At 37.9% G+C, this 23,031-nt stretch overlaps 1 protein-coding gene across 25 annotated transcripts in view; it reads left to right on the top strand.

The window, feature by feature from the left end:
• Positions 1–23,031, top strand: part of RIPOR3 (RIPOR family member 3) — a 54,927-nt gene that overhangs the window by 19,511 nt on the left and 12,385 nt on the right. For 17 of the 25 annotated variants that reach the window (XM_048963422.1, XM_048963419.1, XM_048963418.1 and 14 more), the window contains 10 exons: positions 6,027–6,154; positions 10,621–10,767; positions 13,530–13,608; positions 14,315–14,347; positions 14,472–14,525; positions 15,161–15,310; positions 16,014–16,077; positions 16,422–16,465; positions 16,658–16,783; positions 17,273–17,421. In XM_048963422.1, coding sequence (XP_048819379.1) covers positions 6,054–6,154; positions 10,621–10,767; positions 13,530–13,608; positions 14,315–14,347; positions 14,472–14,525; positions 15,161–15,310; positions 16,014–16,077; positions 16,422–16,465; positions 16,658–16,783; positions 17,273–17,421 — 947 coding nt within the window. In that variant the 5' untranslated portion in view covers positions 6,027–6,053. Of the gene's footprint in view, positions 1–5,558; positions 5,667–6,026; positions 6,155–8,775; positions 8,874–8,914; positions 9,712–10,332; positions 10,421–10,620; positions 10,768–13,529; positions 13,609–14,314; positions 14,348–14,471; positions 14,526–15,160; positions 15,311–16,013; positions 16,078–16,421; positions 16,466–16,657; positions 16,784–17,272; positions 17,422–23,031 lie in introns of those variants that run through there. The other 8 variants (XM_048963404.1, XM_048963403.1, XM_048963417.1 and 5 more) reach the window with 7 other exon arrangements.

Below are 23,031 nucleotides of genomic sequence, written 5' to 3'. Positions count from 1 at the left end.
TTGAATATAGCTAGGAGGAAACTATGTCAGAAATGTAGTATTTAAATACATACTTAAGAATTGAATCTGCCCAGAAAAAATAATATTTTCAGAAGTACCTAAATGAGTAATACTTCAAGGCCCTATCTTTCTGAATAATGTGAAATAGTAATATAATACTTATTAAAAATCAATGTAACTAGATCTTAGGATCCTAAATTATTACTGAGATTGGAGTTATATTCCCAAATCGTTTGGGATGTTGAAAATACTATCAGACACATGGAAGTGTGGTGCAAAGAAAGGGGCCTGTCTAACAATCTGAGTTAGATGTGTTTAGGCCAAAAAACTGTGGAATGTTCATGCAGGTATGTAGAGAAGCAAAATCTTCCATTTGCTGCAAAGCTGCTTTGTAATTGCTCATATTGCTCAGCCTTAAAAGTGCAGAAATGTCTGGTGAATATGGTAGAAGAATGATTGCTTGTGGATCTATACAGCTAAATCCAGTGGACTTCACAGCACCAAGAGGGTTTCCTGCTTGGATTGCATTTTTCAGCAAAGAACTTGAGCAAGCTCAGCCGTCTACTGTGTTTTCTTCTCATTAGAGGAACCAGAGTGGAGAAGGAGATGAGCAGGAAAATTGCAAAGAAAAGGCAAAATTTAGTTCTTTGTGGTTCAGAAATGGACAATACATGTACCAGGGGAACGATATTCAAAAGCTCATTGCAGGCAGCTACTTCTGTCACCATTATCTGTTCTACCGTATAAATTTGATAAAATATCAAGCATAGGTTTTCTGTTATTTGTAGTTGCCCTATATGGTGGCCTAGTTACAGGTTATATGTGTTGGTGCCAGATGCCAGTTTCAGATGAATGATATCCAGAAATCAGAATTTCTGTGTTGCAGTGGGTTACATAAAGCCTATTCACATTGCACTGCAAATTTTCATGGAAAGGATGTATCTGAAGAACGGGTCCCTGTTTATGTTTAAAGCTGAATTAGAATAGCTGCATTGAGATGTAGCATCTAAGGCACTTTGGTCTCCCTAAATCAAGTGTCTGTTAATCTCTAGAAAAATAGCCTGAGAAATTTTTCTTAGTTCTGCCAAGAACAGTATAAATAGAATGTTTGTGTGATAACTGCACAAAAATGCTTAAACGTTAAGGGGTTTTAATCATAAATTTGGAATGTTTTTCTAGCAAATAGATATTGCTACTGAGGTCAGTGGTTTTCCTAAAGAATGCTTGAGAGCAAAGATTAAATACAGTGTTTATTTTCCCACTGAATTCAACACTGTGCTGTACGCAGGACGGTCACTTCATTCTTTGTTCTGACAGTCTTCATTACGTATAAGTTTAGAGTAATTAGGGCAGACTTGTGACACTGTCACATCGCAGGAGTTTCATTAACTTTAAAGATTGGTTGTTTGGATCTCCACTGATGGAAAGTAAGTGCTGAGATCTAGAAATTTCCAGCCTGCTCCAAGGTACACTGAAATCACAGGAAGAAGCTTCAGTGGCTCAGTCCAAACATCCCTCAGACTTCATTCAAATATGACAATATTGTATGTTTCCAAAGTCTTTAGATGTTTCAAAGTCTTTAGATGTTCATCTTGTATTAGTTATATACAGTGAAAACTGAGGTTTGGGAGAAATGTTATAGAACCAAAAACAGCAAATTTGTATGGTTATTGTGGGGGAGAATTGAATTTTCTAAAACCCTGCACTAAAAAGACATTGTAGTTAGCATCCCTCCAATGTGAGGATTTTCCTGAGAAGAGGGTTATGTTGTGAAAATACGTTTGTTATGTGCAAAATTAAATTAACTCAGTTTACAAGAAGATAGAATGGCTCTTTCATCCTCCCAAGTACAGCTAATGTAACTTTTCAAACAAAATTATGTACAAAAATAAGAGCAATAATAAAGGAAAATGTTAGCATGAAGTGATATCAGGCAAATTGTCATGATCACAACATGTTTCCAGAATCACAAATGGGTTCTTAAAATCACTTTACATTGATCATTAGAGTTAAATAGTCTTGTTTTGCGGTGTTTTCTATAGTAACTAATAATTTACTTGATTTTTATGTGGTTTTTAGTCTGCGAGTCTGTGAGCTGCTGCTTGTTGAAGCCAGTGAACAATGGGTACCAACATCCTAATGAAATACAGAGCTACTGGTTGCCCAGGCTGTTGGTGTGATGCAAGTTTCCACAGTTAGCTGAAAGAAACAGAAGTCTGGTACAGTTTTTGCAGATGCACAACTAGAAAGAAGTGTGTCTCTTAACTGAAAGGTCATTCTCAAATGGAAAGAATCCAACATTAAGAAAGTATGAATACTTTAGCAGTAGTTTACCAAGTTCAAGAGAACCTCTAAAAGAAAGTCACGGCTACTAGTTTAAAGTGCAAAACACAAGCAGAAGTATTTTGCAATAAGTCAGTGAGTCATGTTTTCCACATAAAACTGTTGAAGCCATTGTGCCCTAAAACAATTAAGTATGTGACTAGGGTAGGATAAGTTTAACCACAAACGCAGACACCAATTTTTGTTTTGTAGAAGATGAAAGTCCTTTGGCCTAAGTAATCCCCTAGTGCTAACTGAGGAGAACATGCAGATTGAGCGGACTCATTGCTGCACATAAAAACTCAAACATTTATCCCTGTATGTCTGAATAATTGGTCATAGTGAGGGTGAGATGCTAATAGTCTATTGGGACATGGCAAGTTACTGAAGTACGAAGTACAGATAAGCACACTCCCTTGATTTTACAAAAAACCTCTTGATTTATATTACAAACCTGTGTTCTAGGACTTGAAAATCTCAATCTCACAATGTTGCAAGTATTAATATATTTGAGTACGTAGCAGTTTATACGTCTGTTTAGGATTCAGAAACATTATAAGACTTTCTGAAGATGCTCTGTTTTATTCCAGTTGTTTATTCTGTTGTTCTATTGCCTCTGGCAGTAAACTCCTTCATTTTGGACATTTGTTTTCATGCTCCACATATGCCAGCCTCATGCTACTGTATTCACATTCTGTGCTTTTCGGGAAGATTAAGAGTGAGGAAGTACCTCTGCTCCCCAGGGTATAATCCTGGTATTTAAGAGTTTTGAAGACATTGACCTATGGAGCAGAGATTACACCTTTGAAGACAGAGACTTGGCTTTGTGGAAGCAGTGCGTGGGGTGTCCTTATCTGATTTATTCTTAGCCTAAGGGGACAGCTGAATTTGAGACATGTCCAGATGCTGTTTCTCACGGCAGTTGTAACATAGCTCAGCACTTCTGTACAGATACTCTGGCTAGCAAACCCATGTTTAAACAACTGCATTTGTAAATCTCTCTTACTATTAAAATGTTGCCATGACATCCTTTTTATAGCCTTCTTGTCAGATCCTGCGTATGAAATGAGCTGTTACATTCCTAGGTTACTACCAATATTGTATATGCAGGTGAATACCATGAGGTATTTGACTTTATCAGCATTATTCAAAGGTAAGAGAGATAATCCCTTTAAAGGTGCTTTCCTAACATTATTCAGATTCTCTCATTCTTAAAGGAACTGTGAAAATGTGCTTGAGAACTGTATTTGAGGGTAGCTGTCCATGGCAGCTGGGCATGACACAGTAAGTGACCTGGAGCACTGAACACTGTGCTGTTGAAAAAACAACCTACCAGTATTTGTAAGTGCTTATGGTTATGCATAAGTGAGATCCAATTAATCTTTCCTCTCTTTTACTGATGAGCGTGTCAGAAATTGTATTTGGTTTATTAAAACACGTGGCAAATCTAGGCAGTTTAAGCAGTTTATTTCTTTCACCAACTGAGGTTTGAGTCTGTACATTTCAAACTCACCTCTTCACATCTACAATTCAGTACCACGCATTTTTACTTCAGGAGTACTTTTTTAAAATTCATTTTCCATTTCCCATTCCCCATTAAGGTTCTCTCTGTTTTAGTTTGTTTCATATATATTTATTTGAAAAGCTTCCAGTCTCATTTGATAAAGGCTTTAGGAATCTTGTAAGATCACACATGCTTTTCCTGCATTTCCTCCTTCCCATTTACTCACGAAATAAACTTCCTAGGTCAGGGAGCTGAGGGATTGTTCCTGGAAATCTCTCAGCCTTCAGGAGGGACGTGGTGAGTAACTCTAAGGCTATTCCTTTCATTTCTTCCTTTAACAGCTCATTGTGCAATGACATTTTTCAGTAAGTTGCAGAATTTTTTTTAAATGTAACAATCCTGTTGATGGGATAACTGCAGACAGAAGCGTCTGAAAACTAGAGGAAAGAATGGAAAATATTTTGAAACATCAAATCTGATGTGACGCGAGTATGCTGTCTGTTTAGGGGTGTTAAAGAGGCATCATTTCAAGACAAGGGGCCTGAAGAGATTGATAAAAACATGATTAATGTGCACCTATATTTGCGTATGCAACAGATTTCTGTTGATGCTGCTGAAGCTATGGAGTTCTGTGAGCTTCAGCGCCCTGACATATAAAACCACTAGCTATCCCCAACATTTTTCTTCTATTTAACAAACTAGGTAGCTTGCAAAGCACATAGCTGCTTGTCTCAAATTTGTCATTCTCATATCTTGTTCTAAAATGTTTTTTTCTTTTTTTTTCCCCATGGATTTATTCATGAGCTTGTCAGAACTTGTAGGACAGGCAATGAAATAGGAGTCTTTGACCTCAGCTTGTAGCCCTGAGTGGCTTTGAAAGAACTAATCAATTCTCACTACTAACAAAAACTCATGACAACTTTAATTACTACTTTGTTGTGTAAGGATACCTAAAGCATAGTAACTTACAGTAATTCTCTGTGTACCTGTAGACTAGCCCAGATTCAGCAAAGCGCTGAAATTTCATCCCTCTTGGATAGTATTGTTTAACTGTTCAGTTCTTTATATGCAGTCTGGAAGAATATTGAGTTAGATTGCTCTCCAAGTTAGTGGCAGAGCCAAGAAAAGTCTTATCCTGACACTTTGTGGCTTCTAGTCTGAATTCTGTTCTATGATTTTATGATAGCTGTACTTATGCTGCTGGGATAATGTAGGGACATTGGGTTTAGTGGAGGTGCTCCTTTCCAGTATCTACATTGATAGATTGGGTGATCTCACTAATCTTTGAAGCTCATTCATAATAGAGGAAAAACTCTTCCATGGAGCATCTGCATTTAGAGCTCTCTGTAGGAGTTTGTTCTTCTCTATGCAAATTTATATCATATTTTTTTTTAATCAGTTAAGAATTCTCAATAATTTCACATTTTTTGTGAGTCAGAAGCACGAACTAAGAGAGGAAATTAGGGTTTGGCCCCCATTTTGGCCTCATTAAAACCAAAGCTGCTAGTTGTGGTGTTTACATTACACCAGCTTGAGGGGAGAAGGAAAGGAATTCTTCTGTATATTAACTGTCTGAGTGATTTTCTGCAGCTGCTTTGAGGAATATGTCTGTTACTTACATTGTAACTTGGATTCTGTTGACATGTGGCAAAGAGCACAGTTCTCCAGAAAGCAAGAGTTTGACTGATGGAAAACAGAAAACGGCAATCTGAAGGAGATCTTGCTGGAGGAGCAGCACGAAAAAGAAATTTACTGTTGAAACCAGACTTCAGCTCTGGGCTTAAGTACCACACTCAAGCCGGTTCTGCCAGACTTGAGTGTGGCTCTGCACAGATGTAAGGTACTACTTTTTGGACCTAACCAAGCTGAGAGCTTGAGTATTCTTCTGGCATTCAAACCGATGTGGAAATACATGGGTTGTGCTAAGGGACATGGTTTAGTGAGGAAGTATTGGTGCTAGGTAGGAGTTGATGGTCTTGGAGGTCTTTTCCAATCGTGGTGATTCTTTGATTCTGTGCGTGGCAACAGAGGAAACGTCTATAGCAGACAAGTGTTGTTTTTTTTGTTTTGTTTTGTTTTTTTCTATTTAATCTGCATTTTTTCTGGCTTTCCACTTTCTTGCAGCTCAGCACTTGCAACAGCACAGGTGTAAGTCTGAACTGCCAAGGTTTCAACTCATTTATTTTTCTGTTTATTGCAGAATCCAGCAGACTTACTGATTGTGGTCATGTCGGTCAAACTCACATTCGTCTCTTCTGGTGATGGAGGTGGTATCAGTAGGAGTTGTTCCTTCACTGGATTCAGCACTGTGCAGAGCAGAAAATTAGCGTAAGTAAAACAATCAAAAAAGTACCTGACCCGCCAGACAATAAATATTACATACTAGGAATGTATTTTTCAACACAAAACATCTGTACATAGGAGTCATTCCTTCATTTTTTATTTAAAACTATTGACTCTTGTCATGATCAGTGTTAACAGTTACACTTCACATTGTATTATCTTACTGCTGTACACACTGTAATTTAGAGATGGCTGGATTTCTGATCTGTGAGAGAAGTTATGTATCAGAAACTAGATAGCATCCATTTCTTAAAATAAATAAATAAATAAATAAATAAATAAATAAATCAGTCTGGAAGGTGCTACAGAGACTGTTGTAATTACTGACCTCCACTTCACTGGAGCTCGAAAGTGGATATGATTGCAGAGATGACCTCACTTGCAAATGCTGAAGTAGGTCTGATTCTAAAATTAATATTATTTACCTGTGTCATTTTAAAAAACCAGTTTTCTAATTTCCAGAAATTAGTTCTTGGGATCTCAGTGTGCTCAAGAATTAGTATTAGTACTCTAGTAGGAGACATTTTTCCTTCAGGCCTGTTCTAATGACCCTTATAATAAAGGATATGTTCTGGCTAATACCAGTGTTCTGATAAAATGGAAAGTGTTCAGAATAGCTATAGTAATTAAAAATCTCATAGACCTTTGAAAAGATAGATATTAATGGTGAATCCTGCCAAAATATGTAATTGAGCTTGACTAAAACTCTCCTGGAGTTATTTAAGCAGAGTAGCAAAACACAAGAGGAGGGACTGCTTTCTGGCAATGCCACAAACAAGAGCAAGGGTGGAAGACAGAGAGGTCAAGAAGGCTACTGCAAATTCACTACTGTCAGTGACAGGTCAACAGTATAACCAAGGTTGCTATCCAATCTTTCGGTTTTCAGTCCAACACAGTAACTGATAAACCATCCAGCACTGTTTTTCCCTTTTTGCTTATCTTATGTAGCATTGCTTTATGCAGATGACTATCCAGCTTTTTTTCGCTCTAGAAGTGTTCTTCTTGTTCTTCTGCATTTAGTGATCCCTAATTTATTTGTATAGCCTGTGGAGTGCTTTTTGAAGATGTGATATACGAATTCAAAGTAGTATCATCTCTGGCTGCCAGTGCACACTGGAGTAAAAAGAAAGTAAATTATTTCTAGGTATCATAGAGTTATTGGAAAGTGTGCTTCTAAAAGTATTAGAGTACTAAAAAAAAAAAAATAATCGAGGTGTATATCACTAAAATTCTGGACTTGTTTAGTAAAATATGTTTTCAAAGAACCAAAAGACTACATTAACTTTTAGGTAAACATATCATAGTAAGGTACAAGATATGTCCAGAAATGGAATTCCAGCATGACTGCAATATGATCAAGAAGTCTTTGTATTGGAGTAAATTAATTTGTTGTGGAAGCTGGAAAATAGTCCTACACTCAGCAAGAATTAAACATCTGAAATTACACCAATAATCTTGAAGAAGCACTGGTAATAAATTACATAAACAGACTTGAGCTCAAGTACATTGTGGGAATTGCAGCAGGGAAAGGATCTACCAGGAAAGGGGTACAGCTGTTTCTCCAATAAAGAAAGTCTAAGAATGCTCAAAACAGAAAAATGTCTTTATCCCTTAAGATAAATCTGTTATTTCTAGCTGCAGTGGTTTTCTAGCCAAATGCCTATACATTTCTCTATGTATCGTATATTTTTTCTTATATTCCTTTTTGTTATTTAAGTGTTTAGTCAAACAGTTTTGTTCAGGAATCACGATATTAAGAGAGATCTTTGTACTAGCTACTCAATCATAACCTAGCAAACGTAGAGCCTTCTCCAACGTGGTAAGTCTTAGAATTACCCTCTCTTAACTTAATTCTCTCTCAAGCAATGTTGCAAAACACAGCAGGAGACTGCAGGGGCCCAATGCAAGGTTTAATCAAAGGGTGACACACAAATCAGGTCCACGTGGATTCTTAAACAGATGCTAAATGTACTTTTGTATTTGTTCAGCAACTTTCTGAGGCTCTCAATCAGACACACTGTTTAATTTTATTTCACAGTTGTCTCCACAGCAAATGTTATTACTGTTACCTATAAAATAGGAAATCTGATACTTATGTTACTAAGTTCACAAGGGAAAGCAGTAACATAGCAGCTACCTTTAAGTGCTGTCCTTAAAATCCCAAGCTAGCTATATTCAACATTTCTATTCAGTGTATGAAAATAGGATTCTAAACATCAGTGTCCTGATACCTATTGGCTATATCACCCAGAAGATATTGGAGAAAAGTGAGTTTTAAATCACAGTCCATCCCTATTTATTGTTTACATGCTGTATAATCAATGGATATCAAGATGTTACAATCACAATATAATCAAGAGAGTTAGGCAAAGTGGACAATGATAACAAAAGAGAATAAATGGAAGACTTACCTTTATGCTGGGCTCACCTACAAAACATCAGAAGAGGCGATCTCCAGCAGAGATCCTTCCCCACTGGCAGCCAGCTCTTCAGTAGGCCTAGGAGAGGTGCAGCCTGGATCCACCCCTTCCAGCAGCACAGCTGAATTGCCTTCACCTGTGCTCCTCTGGCTGGCTCATTGCTCACCTCAGGTGATCAATCAGAGGTTCAGGCCATGACTCAGCAGTTCCCATACACATGCAATACTTGAAACTGAAGGAAGGTGGTTTCCTAAATTTAGGCTTCGCAGCCCAAAACTCTGAAGGTAAACACCAAAGTCTTTCATCCCCCCAAACAAATAAAAACAAGAGTAATTTGGGCTTTTTAATTTCAAAAGATAGAATTATGTTCTGTATGGTACCTTGCCATTTAGAATACTTATCTAAAATATGAATATGGATGCTATTTTCTTCTTTGCATGAAGGAATTTTAATTAGTGATCATTCTAGGAGATGGTTTTAACTGTTGTTAGTGGCTGGACTGTTACTTCCAGTGTTATTCCTATTGAAAGCCTCTCACTTTGCATGAAATACTTACTCAAAGATTTGTTATTTTAGAGGGAAAAAACCCACAGTGGTATTGTGATTTTTTAATTTAGCATTTATGTTCTTGGTATAGGTAACCTAAGCTCAAAATGATTTCATTGATCAACGCTTTACATTAAGCCATCATTAAAAAAAAAAAAAAAAAGTCACTTAAGATAATCATTGGGGTGAAGAAACTAAATATCTAGTGATCTGTGGCAGCAGATTAGATGTTAAAAGAAAAGCAGAAACTGAGCACCAGGATAATTGTTCCATCACCCAGCTTGATAATCTCATTAGGCACTGAGTCACATGCCTACACCTTACAGCAACCAGTGGATAATTATTAAGTCTATTTGAGTTCACCATTTTCCCAGGTGAACTGAATTTAGGATGGAAATAATAGAGAAGGTGGAAAGCTTCTCTGAATGCAACCAGTTGTCTCAGCTTCATGGAATAGGAACCTTCTTTAAGTCAATGTTATTTTAGAAGCTTGGCTTTCGGGGAATATTAACAAAGCTGGATAAAACTAATTGAGGCTTTGGAAGAGAATATAGATAGAGTGTTGTAATTCCTCAGGTTAGTGAAAATAGCCCTGTGTGTGATTTCTGTTAGAGATGGTATTTAATTTTGTTTTTGCAGCAAGTGAGGTGTTAGATACTGGAAAAAACACTTTGATAATTATATCTTGTATGTAACCTGAGCTTGGCAGTAGGCTTTTCTATAATATGTTGGGGGTCTAAATGATCTTTTCAGTGGTTGATGAAGGTTGGCAAAGAACTCTAAAGGCTTTTTTATGTTAGCTTTGTCAGTCCAAAAGATAATAGCTTATCTAGTCTCTTGGTAATGTTTTAAGGCTAATCATGTGTGTTTGTTCTACTCTGTACTTGTGCCCAGGGGAATGTTTAGAAATGTAAATTTTTAGGTATTTCTCTAGAGTTTACTGGTAGCTGGAGAGTAGAATTCTCCTGAAATCTACTTCTGGTTTGTAGTTGTTAGCAAAGGTTTGTTGCCTTACTTTACTGGATTGCAGATGAGAGACAGAATGAGGGTGATCCTGTCCTGCAGCATGACTTACGTGACTGTTTCTGTAGTTAGCTCAATAGCCAGTGTGAATGTGTGTGTAGAATCAGAGACTTAACTAATGCCAAGCAAGGCTTAAGAGAAATGATAACAATGTGATTGTTTACAGTTTATTTGCCTGAGGGCTCTTCCTTAAGTCTGCTTCTAGCAGCCATTTCTTAGTTCTGTTGGAGTCACGAAAGAATTTGTGCCTTGTCTGCATTAGGTATTTGACGCTGTGCATTAATTTTCTAATATTATCTGTGAAAGTGTTCTTGCTGTATCAAGAGCTTTATTCTTTTCAATAAAGCCATGTGGGATGGGGCATATAACTTGTAGCCTGGAAGCTAACTGTAGGTTAGATATCTCTTTTCTTCCAGGTGGTGCATTTTTCATCTCTTCCTTATTTCCTTTCTTTTCCTACAGAAAGTCTCTCAGCAGAAGCTCAGTAAGATCAAGAATGTCATTGAAATCCCCTAAGGCTTATTCTTCACTGCAGAAAGGGGCAGTCATCTGGGATCCAAAACCACTGCAGGTGAAGAAAATTTTTGAAGCTTTGAAGAAAGGACTTAAGTAAGGACTCTTAAATACTGTAACTTATCATACCTAGTCATGCTGCTTAACTCTGTATATCGTGTTGTTCTCTGTCTCCATTTGTCATACCTAAATTTACATAATAACTTCTCTAGGCACTGGTTTGAAATTTTGGAATACAACAGTTTTGTTTGTGCTCAGCCAATCTGCTCACAAACAAAATGTTCGAGGTCCTCTGATGTTTTTTGTTTGTTCCTTGTTTGTTATACTTCTTAAAAAAAAAAAAAAAAAATCAGTGACAAGTAAAACTCTGTTGGGAAATTGCCTATTTTCTTCTGGAGCAACTGAGATCTCAAGAAAGGGAGGCTGTCAGAGGATACAGAGTAGGAAGCAGAAAGCCTGAAGATAAAGAAGATAATTGAAGAGGGGTAGGACAGCTGGATTTTGGAGGTAATTTAAAGAAAGCTTCTAGAGGAGGTAACAGAAATAGCTGTTTCTGTTATCTCTATGCATATTACATGACACATAAGATATTATAGAGCTGTTGTAAGGTATAGGTCTGAGCAGATCCACATGAAAAACCTAGTTGACTTGAGGTGATGAAACAAATCTATAGCATAACCTCATCTTCCAATGGCAGTACTAACAAGATTAAGCTCCTTACTTCAATTTTATTCCTTTAAAGCTAGTACTGTTTCAGACCACATGGACAATGCTGGATTAGTATGAATTTGACTAAAAAGGACAAAAGGTCCAATTTGTATGTTCTCTCTGTCTGGTAGACATGGGTGTATGCAGCAGGCATAACAGAAATCAAAGAGGGCTGGCAGTGTGGATTTGGGGTGTTCTGACTTTGAGGAAGCTGTCAGTTTCATCATGAAATGCTGATATTACTCAGTGCTTAAATGGCGAATAAAATATGGGTGAGCTTGCATTCTTGGTATTACAGACTGTAGTAAGATGTGGTGATATAATGCCACATATATAATTATAATGATATAATTTGTATCCATCTTTGACTCCACCAGTGACTAAAACTTTAGACTGCATCCACAGACCTTACTGTATGAAAATATACATGTTAGATCATTGGAGTTGATGTCAGTGAACATGGTCTAATACTGTAGGAACTTCATTTATGCTCTAAGGCTGCTGTTAGAAGATAAAAAACATCCCTTGGATTTGCAAAACTTGTATCTTTTTCCTGTTGGCATCCTGTGAAGTTTGTTCCTGTATTTTTTTTGTTTTCCTCAGAATTTTTGCTGCTGTGTTAATTCTGATCATAGTTTTCTTAAGAGCATGAAAAGCACCCTAATAACTTACATGATGCTCTCAAGTGTCACTTTTTTTTTTTTTTTCCCCAAATAAAGAACTATGAAGTCTTGGTCCTAAAATAAATAAAAGAATCAGTAGATGTCTTATTAGAATTTAGATTTAAAACAAATAATGGAATTAAATGTTTTTGCAGAGTTTAGAATTTAGCACAGTTTAGGGAGGAGAAACTATAAAGTGGATCGGAGTTCGTTCCCAGCTCTGCAGAGAGCGCCATGTGATCAGACTCCTGCCAAAAGTGAGCAGCTAACTAATTGACTAAAGTAACCTACGGAAAACAACTGTATCACATGGCAATGTGAAGTCCAAATTTTAAGTAGATACAGACTAAGACTGCTTGGTGCTGGAGTAACTTGAATTTTCAGTACAGAATGTTATGTGTGCCTCTTTCTTAATAGTTGTAGCAAATAACTTTTTTCTGTTAACCATCTGGGTACCATTCCATCAAGCTGGCAGCATTCACATGCTTTAACCTAGAAGTGACAAAGCTCTCCTAAAAGGAAAGCAAACTTCCCTGCCAACAGTGCTGGATGCTCCTGCAGTGAGCTATTAATGGGCAAGTGTGATGAGCAGGCAGCTGAATGCTCCACCATTGAGAACCTTGGGTGATCTGATCTTTTAACAGTAAGACAATCAAATGCATCAAAGCAAACCTGAAGAGTAGTTGACTAGTGTGATATTATTTTAACTGCTCTGTGACTGTGTCTTATATAGTATATACCAAGTGGCTTTAATTCCCTTTTAAAAGTGAGAGGAACACACATTGCGTTAAAAGCAGAATTGGAAGGAGATATTCTCAGCAGAAATAGTTAAAGGCCTTATAAGAATTCTTAAGGGCCAACCTTAGCATGCAAGCAGCTGTAAAGAAGCCAACTGGCGTCAAGTTCTTCACACTTTGCAAAATAGTTCCTGCTCTGGAAAAAGTGACAGTTGCATGAAGGAGTGTCTAGCGTTCTAAAAGGTGGTATTCAGTTCTGCATACTGAAACAGTGGATGATATCTGCCCTACCTGGCATACAGAGTATTTCTGTAAGTTTCATTCTGTAATGCAATGGTTAATGCTGCAGGTTATTTTTTTTTTAAGATGGGGTTGGTTGATGAAGACCTACTCCTCCATAACTGTAAGAAAAGACTTGCTGAACAAATGAACAGATTTTTCTACCTCACAAAAAGTATTCTGAGATTTTAGTGGACCTAGGTTCCTCTTTTACAGGTGCTTCTGTATATCTGTCTCCTGATCTTCTAGGAATAACTTGGCATTGAGAACAAATAATTACCAATGGAAGCTGCTCTTCCTCATCTGTTGGTCCATGTCCATCTGTAAAGTCATTTATCCCTCTAGAGAAGAAAAGGGAAATTTCTAGAGAAGGAATTTGTTTTTTTAGCATTCTGCTGAAAAAAATATTTGAGAAGATACCATAATGAATGTACCAGAAAAACATAATGCTTCTGGTTTTCTTTCTCTCCAGTGAGTACCTAGAAGCACATCAGGCTGAATTGGATTATCTCTCTGATCGACACAAAGATACAAAAAGGAACTCCAGATTGGTATGTAGATCTTAATAACTAAGTGAATTTTAAAAGGCTGGCACAAAAATAGATGATATCTCTCACATTTTGAACTCTTGGGGGTTTTCTAGTTAAAGCACTGAGGTGAGATCCAGCAAATCATCACAATCTAGAATTTATGGAGCAAATTATGTTTAGATCTGAACTTGAAATTTCCCTCTTTCAGCATCCACCTTTGTTATTTAAATCACACTCCTTTTTTTAACTAGGGTTATTTTTCCTCAAGTTTGAAATAGAAAGACCACACTTTGTTTTTAATAGCTGATAAATGTATCTTAGCAACATAGATTCTGCTCTGTTCACAACTCCCTAAAAGTACCTTCAGCAACAGTGTTAATGTGAAGATAACTCACACATCAGAATTCCTTTCGTTTGGGAAATGATAGGCAAAAAAATAAAGTCCTATGTGCCGTGACTGCATCCAAGTCTTTGTTACATCTAAAGGTGACAGGGCTGCTGTCTCAATTCAAGCATCTGTGGTGGAGTTAGGGAAGCAAACCAACCACACACAGAAAACGAGACTGCTTCTAAAGTTTTTTGGGCTGTCTCCTTGTAGTAAACAGTACACATTAATTGAGTGCATTTAGATTAAACGCATGGTGAGTTCCATCATAAATTATAAAAATGTTGTTAGTTTGATACAAAGATGTGATCTTCTGTTCAATTTGTGCTATTTGTCTTTCAGGCCTTCTACTATGACCTTGATAAGGTAAGCACTGTGAGTATTGCAAAAATGGAAAAAGTAATGATGCTTACTGTGTTACTTAAAGACTTTTTTAGGAAATACTGAAAAAACTAATCAAGGTTTTTCTCTCTCCCTACCTACCTACCTACTTCAAAAGCAAATTCGCTCTGTGGAGAGATACATTAGAAAACTGGAATTCCACATAAGCAAAGTAAGGGAATTTTGCCTTGTATGTGTGAGACATTTCTATATAAGCAAACTCTCTGAATAGAAAATAGTTTGATGATAGTTTTTCTAAAGATAAATAATACTGGATACTTTCTGAAAGCTATAACCACTCTGTTATGGAAGACGGGGATTTTTATTTATTTTCTTGAATGTTTCTATTCAGGCTGAATGTTTGCCTGTGAAACCAATTTGTATACTCAGCCAGTTTTTCCAGAAAGTACTTCTGCTTTTAGGACATTTACATGTTATCCCCTATCACCTCTGAAATATGCACGTCTGCTTCGAAAGAATTAAATCTCCTTAGACATGACTAAAGCTGTAGGTGTATTAATGTGTTTTAAGAGAATCAGCTTCCTGTTTTGTAATTTTGCTGTTAACGAGGTGTTACTCTACTTCCTGTCTTCTAGTCTAATAATTGTAGAGCAAATTATTTCTCAATATCCCCTCCTCTTTGTTTTCAGGAATATAAACAGTTACCTTGCTACCAATCTGTAAAATACATGAGTTGCAGCATGTTGCAGTACTAAGATAATGGGTTTTGTTTGTGGGTCTTCTTTTTTTTTCCCCTCCATTAAAGACTGACAATGTTCCTTATTGAAATTATCCACAAATTTAAAGGTAGAAGAACTCTATGAAGCTTATTGTATCCAGTGCAGACTACGAGATGGCGCCACTAATATGAAACGTGCCTTTTCCTTGTCTCCTTCCACCAAAGCCTCCAGGGAGAGCCTAGTGGAGCTCTATAAGAACTTTCAGGAGTGTACAGAGGTAGGAAGTGCCACTAATGCGTAGCAAAGACCTGACTGTTGCTTAGCAAAAAAAAACATCGGGAGCTGTTGATGTCTTTTCCAGTAATGGGGATTTAGAAACTTAACATGACTAAAATACATACATAATGTGAACTGAAACTCATGACATAAATAACCTTTCAGGCAAAGCTCTGGTTTCCTCCATTTTTGTCCACTACTCAGTTTGGCTTCAAGTTCTCATGAAGCAGAGGGTTGTTAGAGTTAGGGTGGTATGGTTAGGTTGCGGTTGGACTTGGTGATCTTTAAGGTCTTTTCCAACCAGAGCAATTCTATGATTCTGTGAAGACAAATGAAAAACTTGTTGCATTTCTGCTGTAATGTTGGTGTCCATTGTGACTTCCACTGGAAGTAATGTGATGAGTATTGGATTCAAAAATGTGTAAGTTATGCTATTTTTATAGAACAAGCAGTGCAAAGTAAGTGAAGATGAACTGATTGAAAGTTCCACTCTTTTGTGGAGAGGCATCGCGATTTCCTATCTTAACAGTGGTATGAATGTTCTCTCCATTGACCTCCACTAGTGCAAGTGTTAGTCTGTTATATAAAATAAATATAAGCCAAAGACATTTAAAGATAGCATAAGAACATGACATGTATGGAAAGGGCGCTACTACATTCACTCTGCTTTTCAGTCCTAGTTGACTGTTCAGTCTTTCTTTTAGGACATGTGCTTCATAGAAGGGGCGTTAGAGGTCCATTTAGGAGAGTTTCACTTGAAGATGAAAGGTATGTTCTTGTCACATTGCTTTCAAGACTCATTAGTTCAATAAATAGACTCTAAATGAATCAGGTTTCTACCTAGGAAACCCGAAATTAATGTGAGTTGCTTCCAGTGTTTTCTGTGTCTGACCCTGACCAGAATTTTTGGTGAACCTCTGTTTGCTTCAGTGCTGTAAAACAGATCTAGAATGTTACTTTATATTTGAGTACAAAAGCTGACAAGGAGTTTTGGCCCAGTGGGATAGCTTCTGCATGAGGCTAAGTGCAAGGAGTTATTGACTGCTTTAGTGAGGCTTTGTTGGGACACTGTAAAACTCTTCAAATATTAGGAGCTTTTCTTCTCTTTTCAGGCTTGGTGGGATTTGCACGTCTCTGCCCAGGTGACCAGTATGAGGTGCAGTATATAATGATTCATTTTGTCCTTTATGTTATTGCTGTGAATTTGTAGTTGAGGAACTGGAGAGCAAGGGTACAGCGTGTAGAAGGCAAGTGGGAAACAGGCTATGGTAGAACTGTTCACTATCTTGATGAGAGCAAGGCCCTGGCGATATGCTGACCTAACATCTTTCCTCCTTGTTTTTTCCAGGTTTCTGTGCGACTGGGGCGCCAAAAATGGAGGTTGAAAGGCAAGATCGAGACTGATGACAGCCAAACGTGGGATGAAGAAGAAAAGATCTTTATACCCAATCTCCATGAGCAGTTTGAAATCAAGGTGTGGTGTGTAATGGTTGGGTTGGAACCTGGTATCTGTGTAACACCTCTCTTGATACCACTGTGTGATGTAGATGGGGTGAGAGGGTAATTGAGAGGCTGTTTTCTCATAATAGTTGTAAAGCAATACAAGTTTTTTCTGAGGCAATCACTTTGTTTTAGAAGTGCTAATAAAGCTTTATGCTTTTTGTTGACTTATGAAAGTCTGACCAATATTTTTCACACTGTCCTCCTCTTTCTGTTATTAGATGTACTGTACAGCTGTATGTCTTCTACTCTTGAACCTCTCTTTTTTATTTTTTTTTTTTGTGAACAGTCCATGGTGTATTCTTTGTGGAATACTGGCTCACAGCAGTTTAGGATCAGAGATCAGGGTTTTAAGTTTGTTTGGGCATCTGAGCAGATCTGAGCCAGGGATGATTTCCTTTCCATGCACTTGACTCCTAGGGTTGTCTTTTGAGATGAAAACGGATATATTTGTCTGTCCTAGCAGGTGACAGAACTGCGAGGACTGGCCACAGTTCTAGTTGGTGTTGTGACATGTGACAGCATAAACTTCTTTACAGCCAAGCCTCAAGCAATCATTGTGGATATAACTGAACTGGGCACTATCAAGCTACAGCTGGAAGTCCTCTGGAAGTAAGTACGTCTTAAAACTAAAAAAGCTGGGGTGAAAAAATATGAAATAGATAAAAGGCTCTTAAGTAAGTCACTGAAAAGCATTCAACATCATAGTTCTCTTTATATTTGCAGAGCAGTTGCGGGGTAGATAGAAACCTCACGCTTCCTCACAGCAACCACAGTTACTAGGCCTGATCTCTGATTCTGTGGATCCACTCCCTAGGGAGTAGAAAGAAAAGAACCTATTTCTGTGACACTTTAGTTCTGTTGTCAATTATTAATGTTATCACAACCATGGCTAGCCACGAGAGCTGATTTTTTTTTTTTTTAACCTAGTTTTACTAGTACTTTGAGTGTCCAACTCTAGCTGCAGTGATGTATGTCTATAAAACTCGAGCAGTAATCTTAAAGGTGATGAAAAGAAACTGAAAATAGAAGCCTCTAGGCACAATTGAAAAGATACTGAAATTTAAGTTGAAATTTAAGACAGTCACTATTGCCAGGCCAAGAATCATTACAAAATGAACCTTCCTAAAAATTTGACACCTTCGTATTTGTACTATGATCACAGTTACTGATGTAAAGCTTGTTTCTGCACTGCAGGGAAACTTGGTTATGGAGATGAATTTAAAGTAATTGGCTATTTTCATTGTGCCTGTGACTTGTTAAACTGTTTTATACTTTACGTTTGTACTTTTTTGTACTGGGCTAGTGATGTTATTAAATTCTTGCCTTTGTGGATGCTGCACTGAAACTTATTCCTCACTCTAATCACACTACTACAGATCTTCAAGGTAGTACTGTTACTTTTGCTGAGTGTCATCTTATTTGAGTGTACCACTGAATGGATGTATGATGACCCTAACATAGTCCTTTCCCAGCAGCAGTATGTGATATTTTGTAATTTGTGACTGTGATATCTTCATATTGTGTGGTAACTCCTTGCACTTAATAAGACTTTTTTTTTAGTATTCAAGTGACCTGCTTTCCTGAGAATCTCTGAAGGACTGAGGAAAAATCTTACAGTTGGTTAACAACTAACTTTTTTTCCTGGGTTTGTGAGAGTTTTGTATGTATGAATACTCTGACGTAAAGTTGCCTGTAACAGGTCCGAAGAGGTCTTATCTTACTTAAGTGGAAAATAGTTATGTGACTCTAAGCTTACAGCAGATCAGATGATTGTTACTGGGAAAAGAATGCCAGCTTCTTGGGAAACTGACAACCAATAAAGGTTTGGGGCTGTTGGTACATACTGGCAGACTCACTGCAACAAAAGGAAATTATTAACCTGTTTCTGTTGGTACCATTCAGGGATTAAGTCTAGCCATTTTACTGAAGTGCTCAATTAAAGGGCTACTCTCACTTGTATTTTTGTATCTGGCTTACTGCAGTTCTCAGTTCTTCCCCGCCCAACATGTCTAAGAAGACTTTGGATGCATCTTATAATAACTGACCTTCTGAAAAAGCCAACTTGTGATGACTTGTGGATCTAGACTCCTTCCAGGAGAAGCAGAAAACAAGCAGTGTTTAGATTAGGAAGGGCATGATGCAGTGTATTACAGGACAGGCTTATCCACTACTCAGCGTTACACAGCTCTTCTCTGACCTAGGTAGTTGCTTTCTTCTTCAAACATCACATAATTTGAAAAAGTTTTTAAATGCTTGTAGCGTGTGGTCTGCCAAATAGATCTCTCAGAAAGAAGCAGTTGCCTGCCATTAGGATAAAGTAACTGAATGTGTTCTACAGTCAGACTCAACTTTCAAGTCTTAATACCGTACTTCTACTTTTAATTCTAGATGCGTTATTTGACTTAAACTTTGCTACTGTCTTTTAAGCCACCAACAGAACGAATGCCACATGAAAGCTTTCTGGTGCACTTCCTATTCAAGGGTTGAGAGACAGTTTTCACGTTGATTTTTCTGGTAGAGGGGAAGTAAGAGCTTCACTGATGTACGGTTTTCTGAATTTTTGTATACAGTGCAGTTTTTGAAAACCCATTCAGTTATCTGTAAATACAGTTGGGCTGAAACATAAGGTTTGGCAGTAACATCTGAAATTTGTTCTCAAATGCACATGCTGCTCTAAGTCAATGAGAAATAAACTTGCACAGCAGAGTTCCTACACCTGTTGTTTATTATGCTTTTTCCTCCTGAGGGCTAACATTGGGTATCTCAATATTTTTGGTGAAGTGCTGCAGCTGGTCTGAACTTTTGAAGCCTCTGTTACTTATTTGAGAAGCTGAGTCACTAATTACTTGGGTAACAAAGCCCTGCTCCAGACACTTGCTGTGATCCTGCATTATATGCCCTGTGAACCTCCCTCTTATAGCATGATATGTATGTGTGCTCATTTGAATCTGGAGGCAGATGTATTCATGGTAGAGTTATGAAAAGTACATGGAGTGAAGATGTTGCAAGCTGTATAACTTTTTTTTTAATGTTAAAATATGTATTTTTTAATGAAATGCTTTTTAAATAAAGGGCAGTTGGTTGGTTTTCTTTAACATTTGCATATATTAGAACTGGTGAAGAAGGGAGAGAAGAGGGCATGGGGGCTTCATGGGCTCCCACATGCCCCTAGCAAAGGGGTGCCTTTCTCATGCCTTTCTTGTTTCTTTCCTTCCCACCTAGTCAAAACACACACACACACATATTCCTCCTTTAATTTGGATATAAAAATCATCAAAAGACCTAGAAAATTTCAGGGCAGAAATGACTACCGGTAGAATATTGTTTGCAGAGGTACTTTTCTTACATGGGAAGTCTTTTTCCCTGTGACTTCAAGCCTTCAGTCTTAAGGAGATGTCTTTGTGGAGTACAGAGGATGTTCTTTATTAGGGTAGAACCAGATTTTATACCTAGTTCTCTAAGTGCTATACTGAATGATGGCACGCTTCAGGTAGAGTTTGAAAGAGATCACTGCAATATCTATCTGTTTACCTACATAAATGTCTTTCTAACAGATAGATTCAGTTCAAATTTGCTGAATTTACTTGCCTTTCCTCACTGTCAGTAACTTGCATAAACATATATTTAAGTTTTTCTTCTAAAAGGACTGTATGAGGAAAACACCCTCCTATTCTGGGATATATATAGCATGGTTGATCAAATAATAGCTTAAGTCTCCAAAGCAAATAGTATTTCTGACTCTCTAAATATATGTAACTTGAATTATTTAGTTATTCAATTGTGGCGGTACCTCACAGTTTACTCTTTAACTTTGGATCATCAGTGGATGAGCACTACTATGCCATTTGGAAGCAGTCCACAGCTGTTTAAAGTTGGCAACGTCTGAGCTGGGAGCAGGGCTAGTGGTGATGCACTTTCTTTGGGCGTTAATCCCCACTTGGAAATTTCTTAGTCTATGAGAATATTCCAACTGTGCATCTCTGCTTTAAGTCTTGTGAAATGCCTTGGTACTCTACCAACTAGATTCTCCAGGGCACTTCTGCACAGAACTGGCAGACTTCTCCACTTTGAGAGTCTGTCTGATGAAGGTCTTTACAAAAAAGAAGTTGGATGACGGTAATTGAGGGTATTTCTATTTTTAAGAGAACACTCAAAGTATGCCTGTTTCTTTTGTGTAGGAATAACTGAACAAAGCTATCTGCTATGCCCAAACATCCCTGCAAAGCAAACTTTCGCTATGGACCTCTTTTGCAAAAAAGACTGAAATGTACATCACGCTTCTACTTCTAAACGTGTATTTTCTTTAACTAGACTGATAGCCTTGTGGCCTCTAAGAAAAGTTCCTTCAGCTCTTTTGTAGGTCATGCTATGAGGAGCACGAATGAGCTTGGGCCTATTACAGAATTGCTTTGCTGGCTAGTTTGGCAGAATACATTAGTTTTGTCTTTTTATTTCCACCAACCTAAACAGCAGTCTGAATTCTCAGTCGTGAATGACAAAAGGAAAGCCTGTATTCTCTTCTGAAAACTTCAGCTAGTGCCCTGTGCTGAAATCTAAGGGTTCTAGCCAGCCAAAATAACTCCTCTAATTTCAGCCTGCTTTGGATATATGCTGGCCTGGTTCACAAGGGTTCCTGAGCAGGAGGAAAACAAAACTTAAAAGGAAATATATGATTTTATTTTGTTGAAGGTAGTTTTTTACATCCCTGCTGCCAGGCTTTCTCATATGGATAGAAGCTTATGTGAATAAATACTCACCTGCATATCTTTAGGCAGCAGTCCAATGCTGGGCGCTCAAGGCAAATGATGTTTCAAAGCATGTCCTATAACAAGCTGTACTAGCCTTTAACATTTGTACTCTTATGCTTTGATGAACTGTAGAAGCTGAACTATGATCACTCTGTTAAAATCGCATTGTTGTTTTCACATATGTTCAATAAGGAGGGGAAAAAATGAGTGTTGTGTTCTGCTGATAAGTAAGCTTTATCCATTCAACCAAAACTATTGTGGATTCAGGCTCGCATTAATCCAAGCTGACTTAATAGTAAAATTCAGATGCATCTATCCACCAAGTGCCTTTCTGGCCCTGTAGATATTTAATGCACAGAGTGGGTGGACAGAGACTCATTAGGGTATTGTCCTGGCATTGAGAGAAAGGAGCTTAAAACCTCTGGAGATGAAGATAGAGTTGAGTTCAACTCTTCAGTGTTTTGCCTGATTACTTACATTTGTCTAAGAATGTAATTCAGGGACAGTCCTCTGTATGCAACTAACAAAAAAATGTGGAAGGATGATAAAATAGTGGAAACACCAAGTGTTTCACCCTTCCCAGGATTAGGGGTTTTGATAACATTTATCTTGCTATTATTCATGCACTGGTAAGGCTGAGGAGCCTCTTCTGAGGAGCTTCTGATGTCATGGGAGGTTAAATGTAGGAAACCTGAGCTCTGATGAATTGTGAACCCCTTCAAGGTCAGGCCGGGCATGTGTGTTTTGGACCTGAATGCTTGAAGCCCTGCAATTGTGCTAAGGCAAGCTAAAGGAGTGCCATGAACTACATCAATGTTATCCTTAATGAAGGCATTAGACGTCGTATATTTAGTGCCAATATTGTAATTAGTCATAACTGAAGAGCAACATGTGTTTGGCAGTTTAGAAATTGAACGGAGACAACAAAGGTGATAAGAGAGATATGGAGTCACCTTTATCTCAAGAAGTCAAATAGCTTTTTCAGGCTTGAAAAGGTGTTGATGGATGATACTGTTTAGGTATATGGTAGGCTGTGGAGAGCATGAAAAGGAAATGATTGGCCTCTATTTCAAACAACATGGTCACAGAGGATGATCAAAAGACTTGTTCTTCATTTCAACTTTAATAATGGAACTTCTGCGTGCTTCTAACCTGTGCAGAGGATTTATGTTGGCAATTTTGTGTTGATACAAAACTGGAAGTGGCTGACACACCAGAAGGGTCTGCTCCATGCAGCAAGACCTAGTCAGGCTGGGGAGTTGGGTGGGGAGAATGAAGTATAACAAAGGCAAGTGTAGAGTCTCACATCTGGGCAGGAACAGCCGCAGGTACTGGTACAGGTTGGGAACTGACCTGTTGGAGAGCAGCATAGAAGAAAGGGACCATGGGGTCCACAGGAGGATGACTGTGAGCCAGCACTGTGCCATACTTGCCAGCACTGGTGTCTATGTAGGAAAATGTAGCAGGACAG

The sequence above is a fragment of the Lagopus muta genome, chromosome 16 (assembly GCF_023343835.1).
Source record: "Lagopus muta isolate bLagMut1 chromosome 16, bLagMut1 primary, whole genome shotgun sequence".
Classification (NCBI taxonomy): Eukaryota; Metazoa; Chordata; class Aves; order Galliformes; family Phasianidae; genus Lagopus; species Lagopus muta.
The sequence above is the reverse complement of the archived record's forward strand: the minus strand, read 5'-3'. Positions and strand labels throughout refer to the sequence as shown.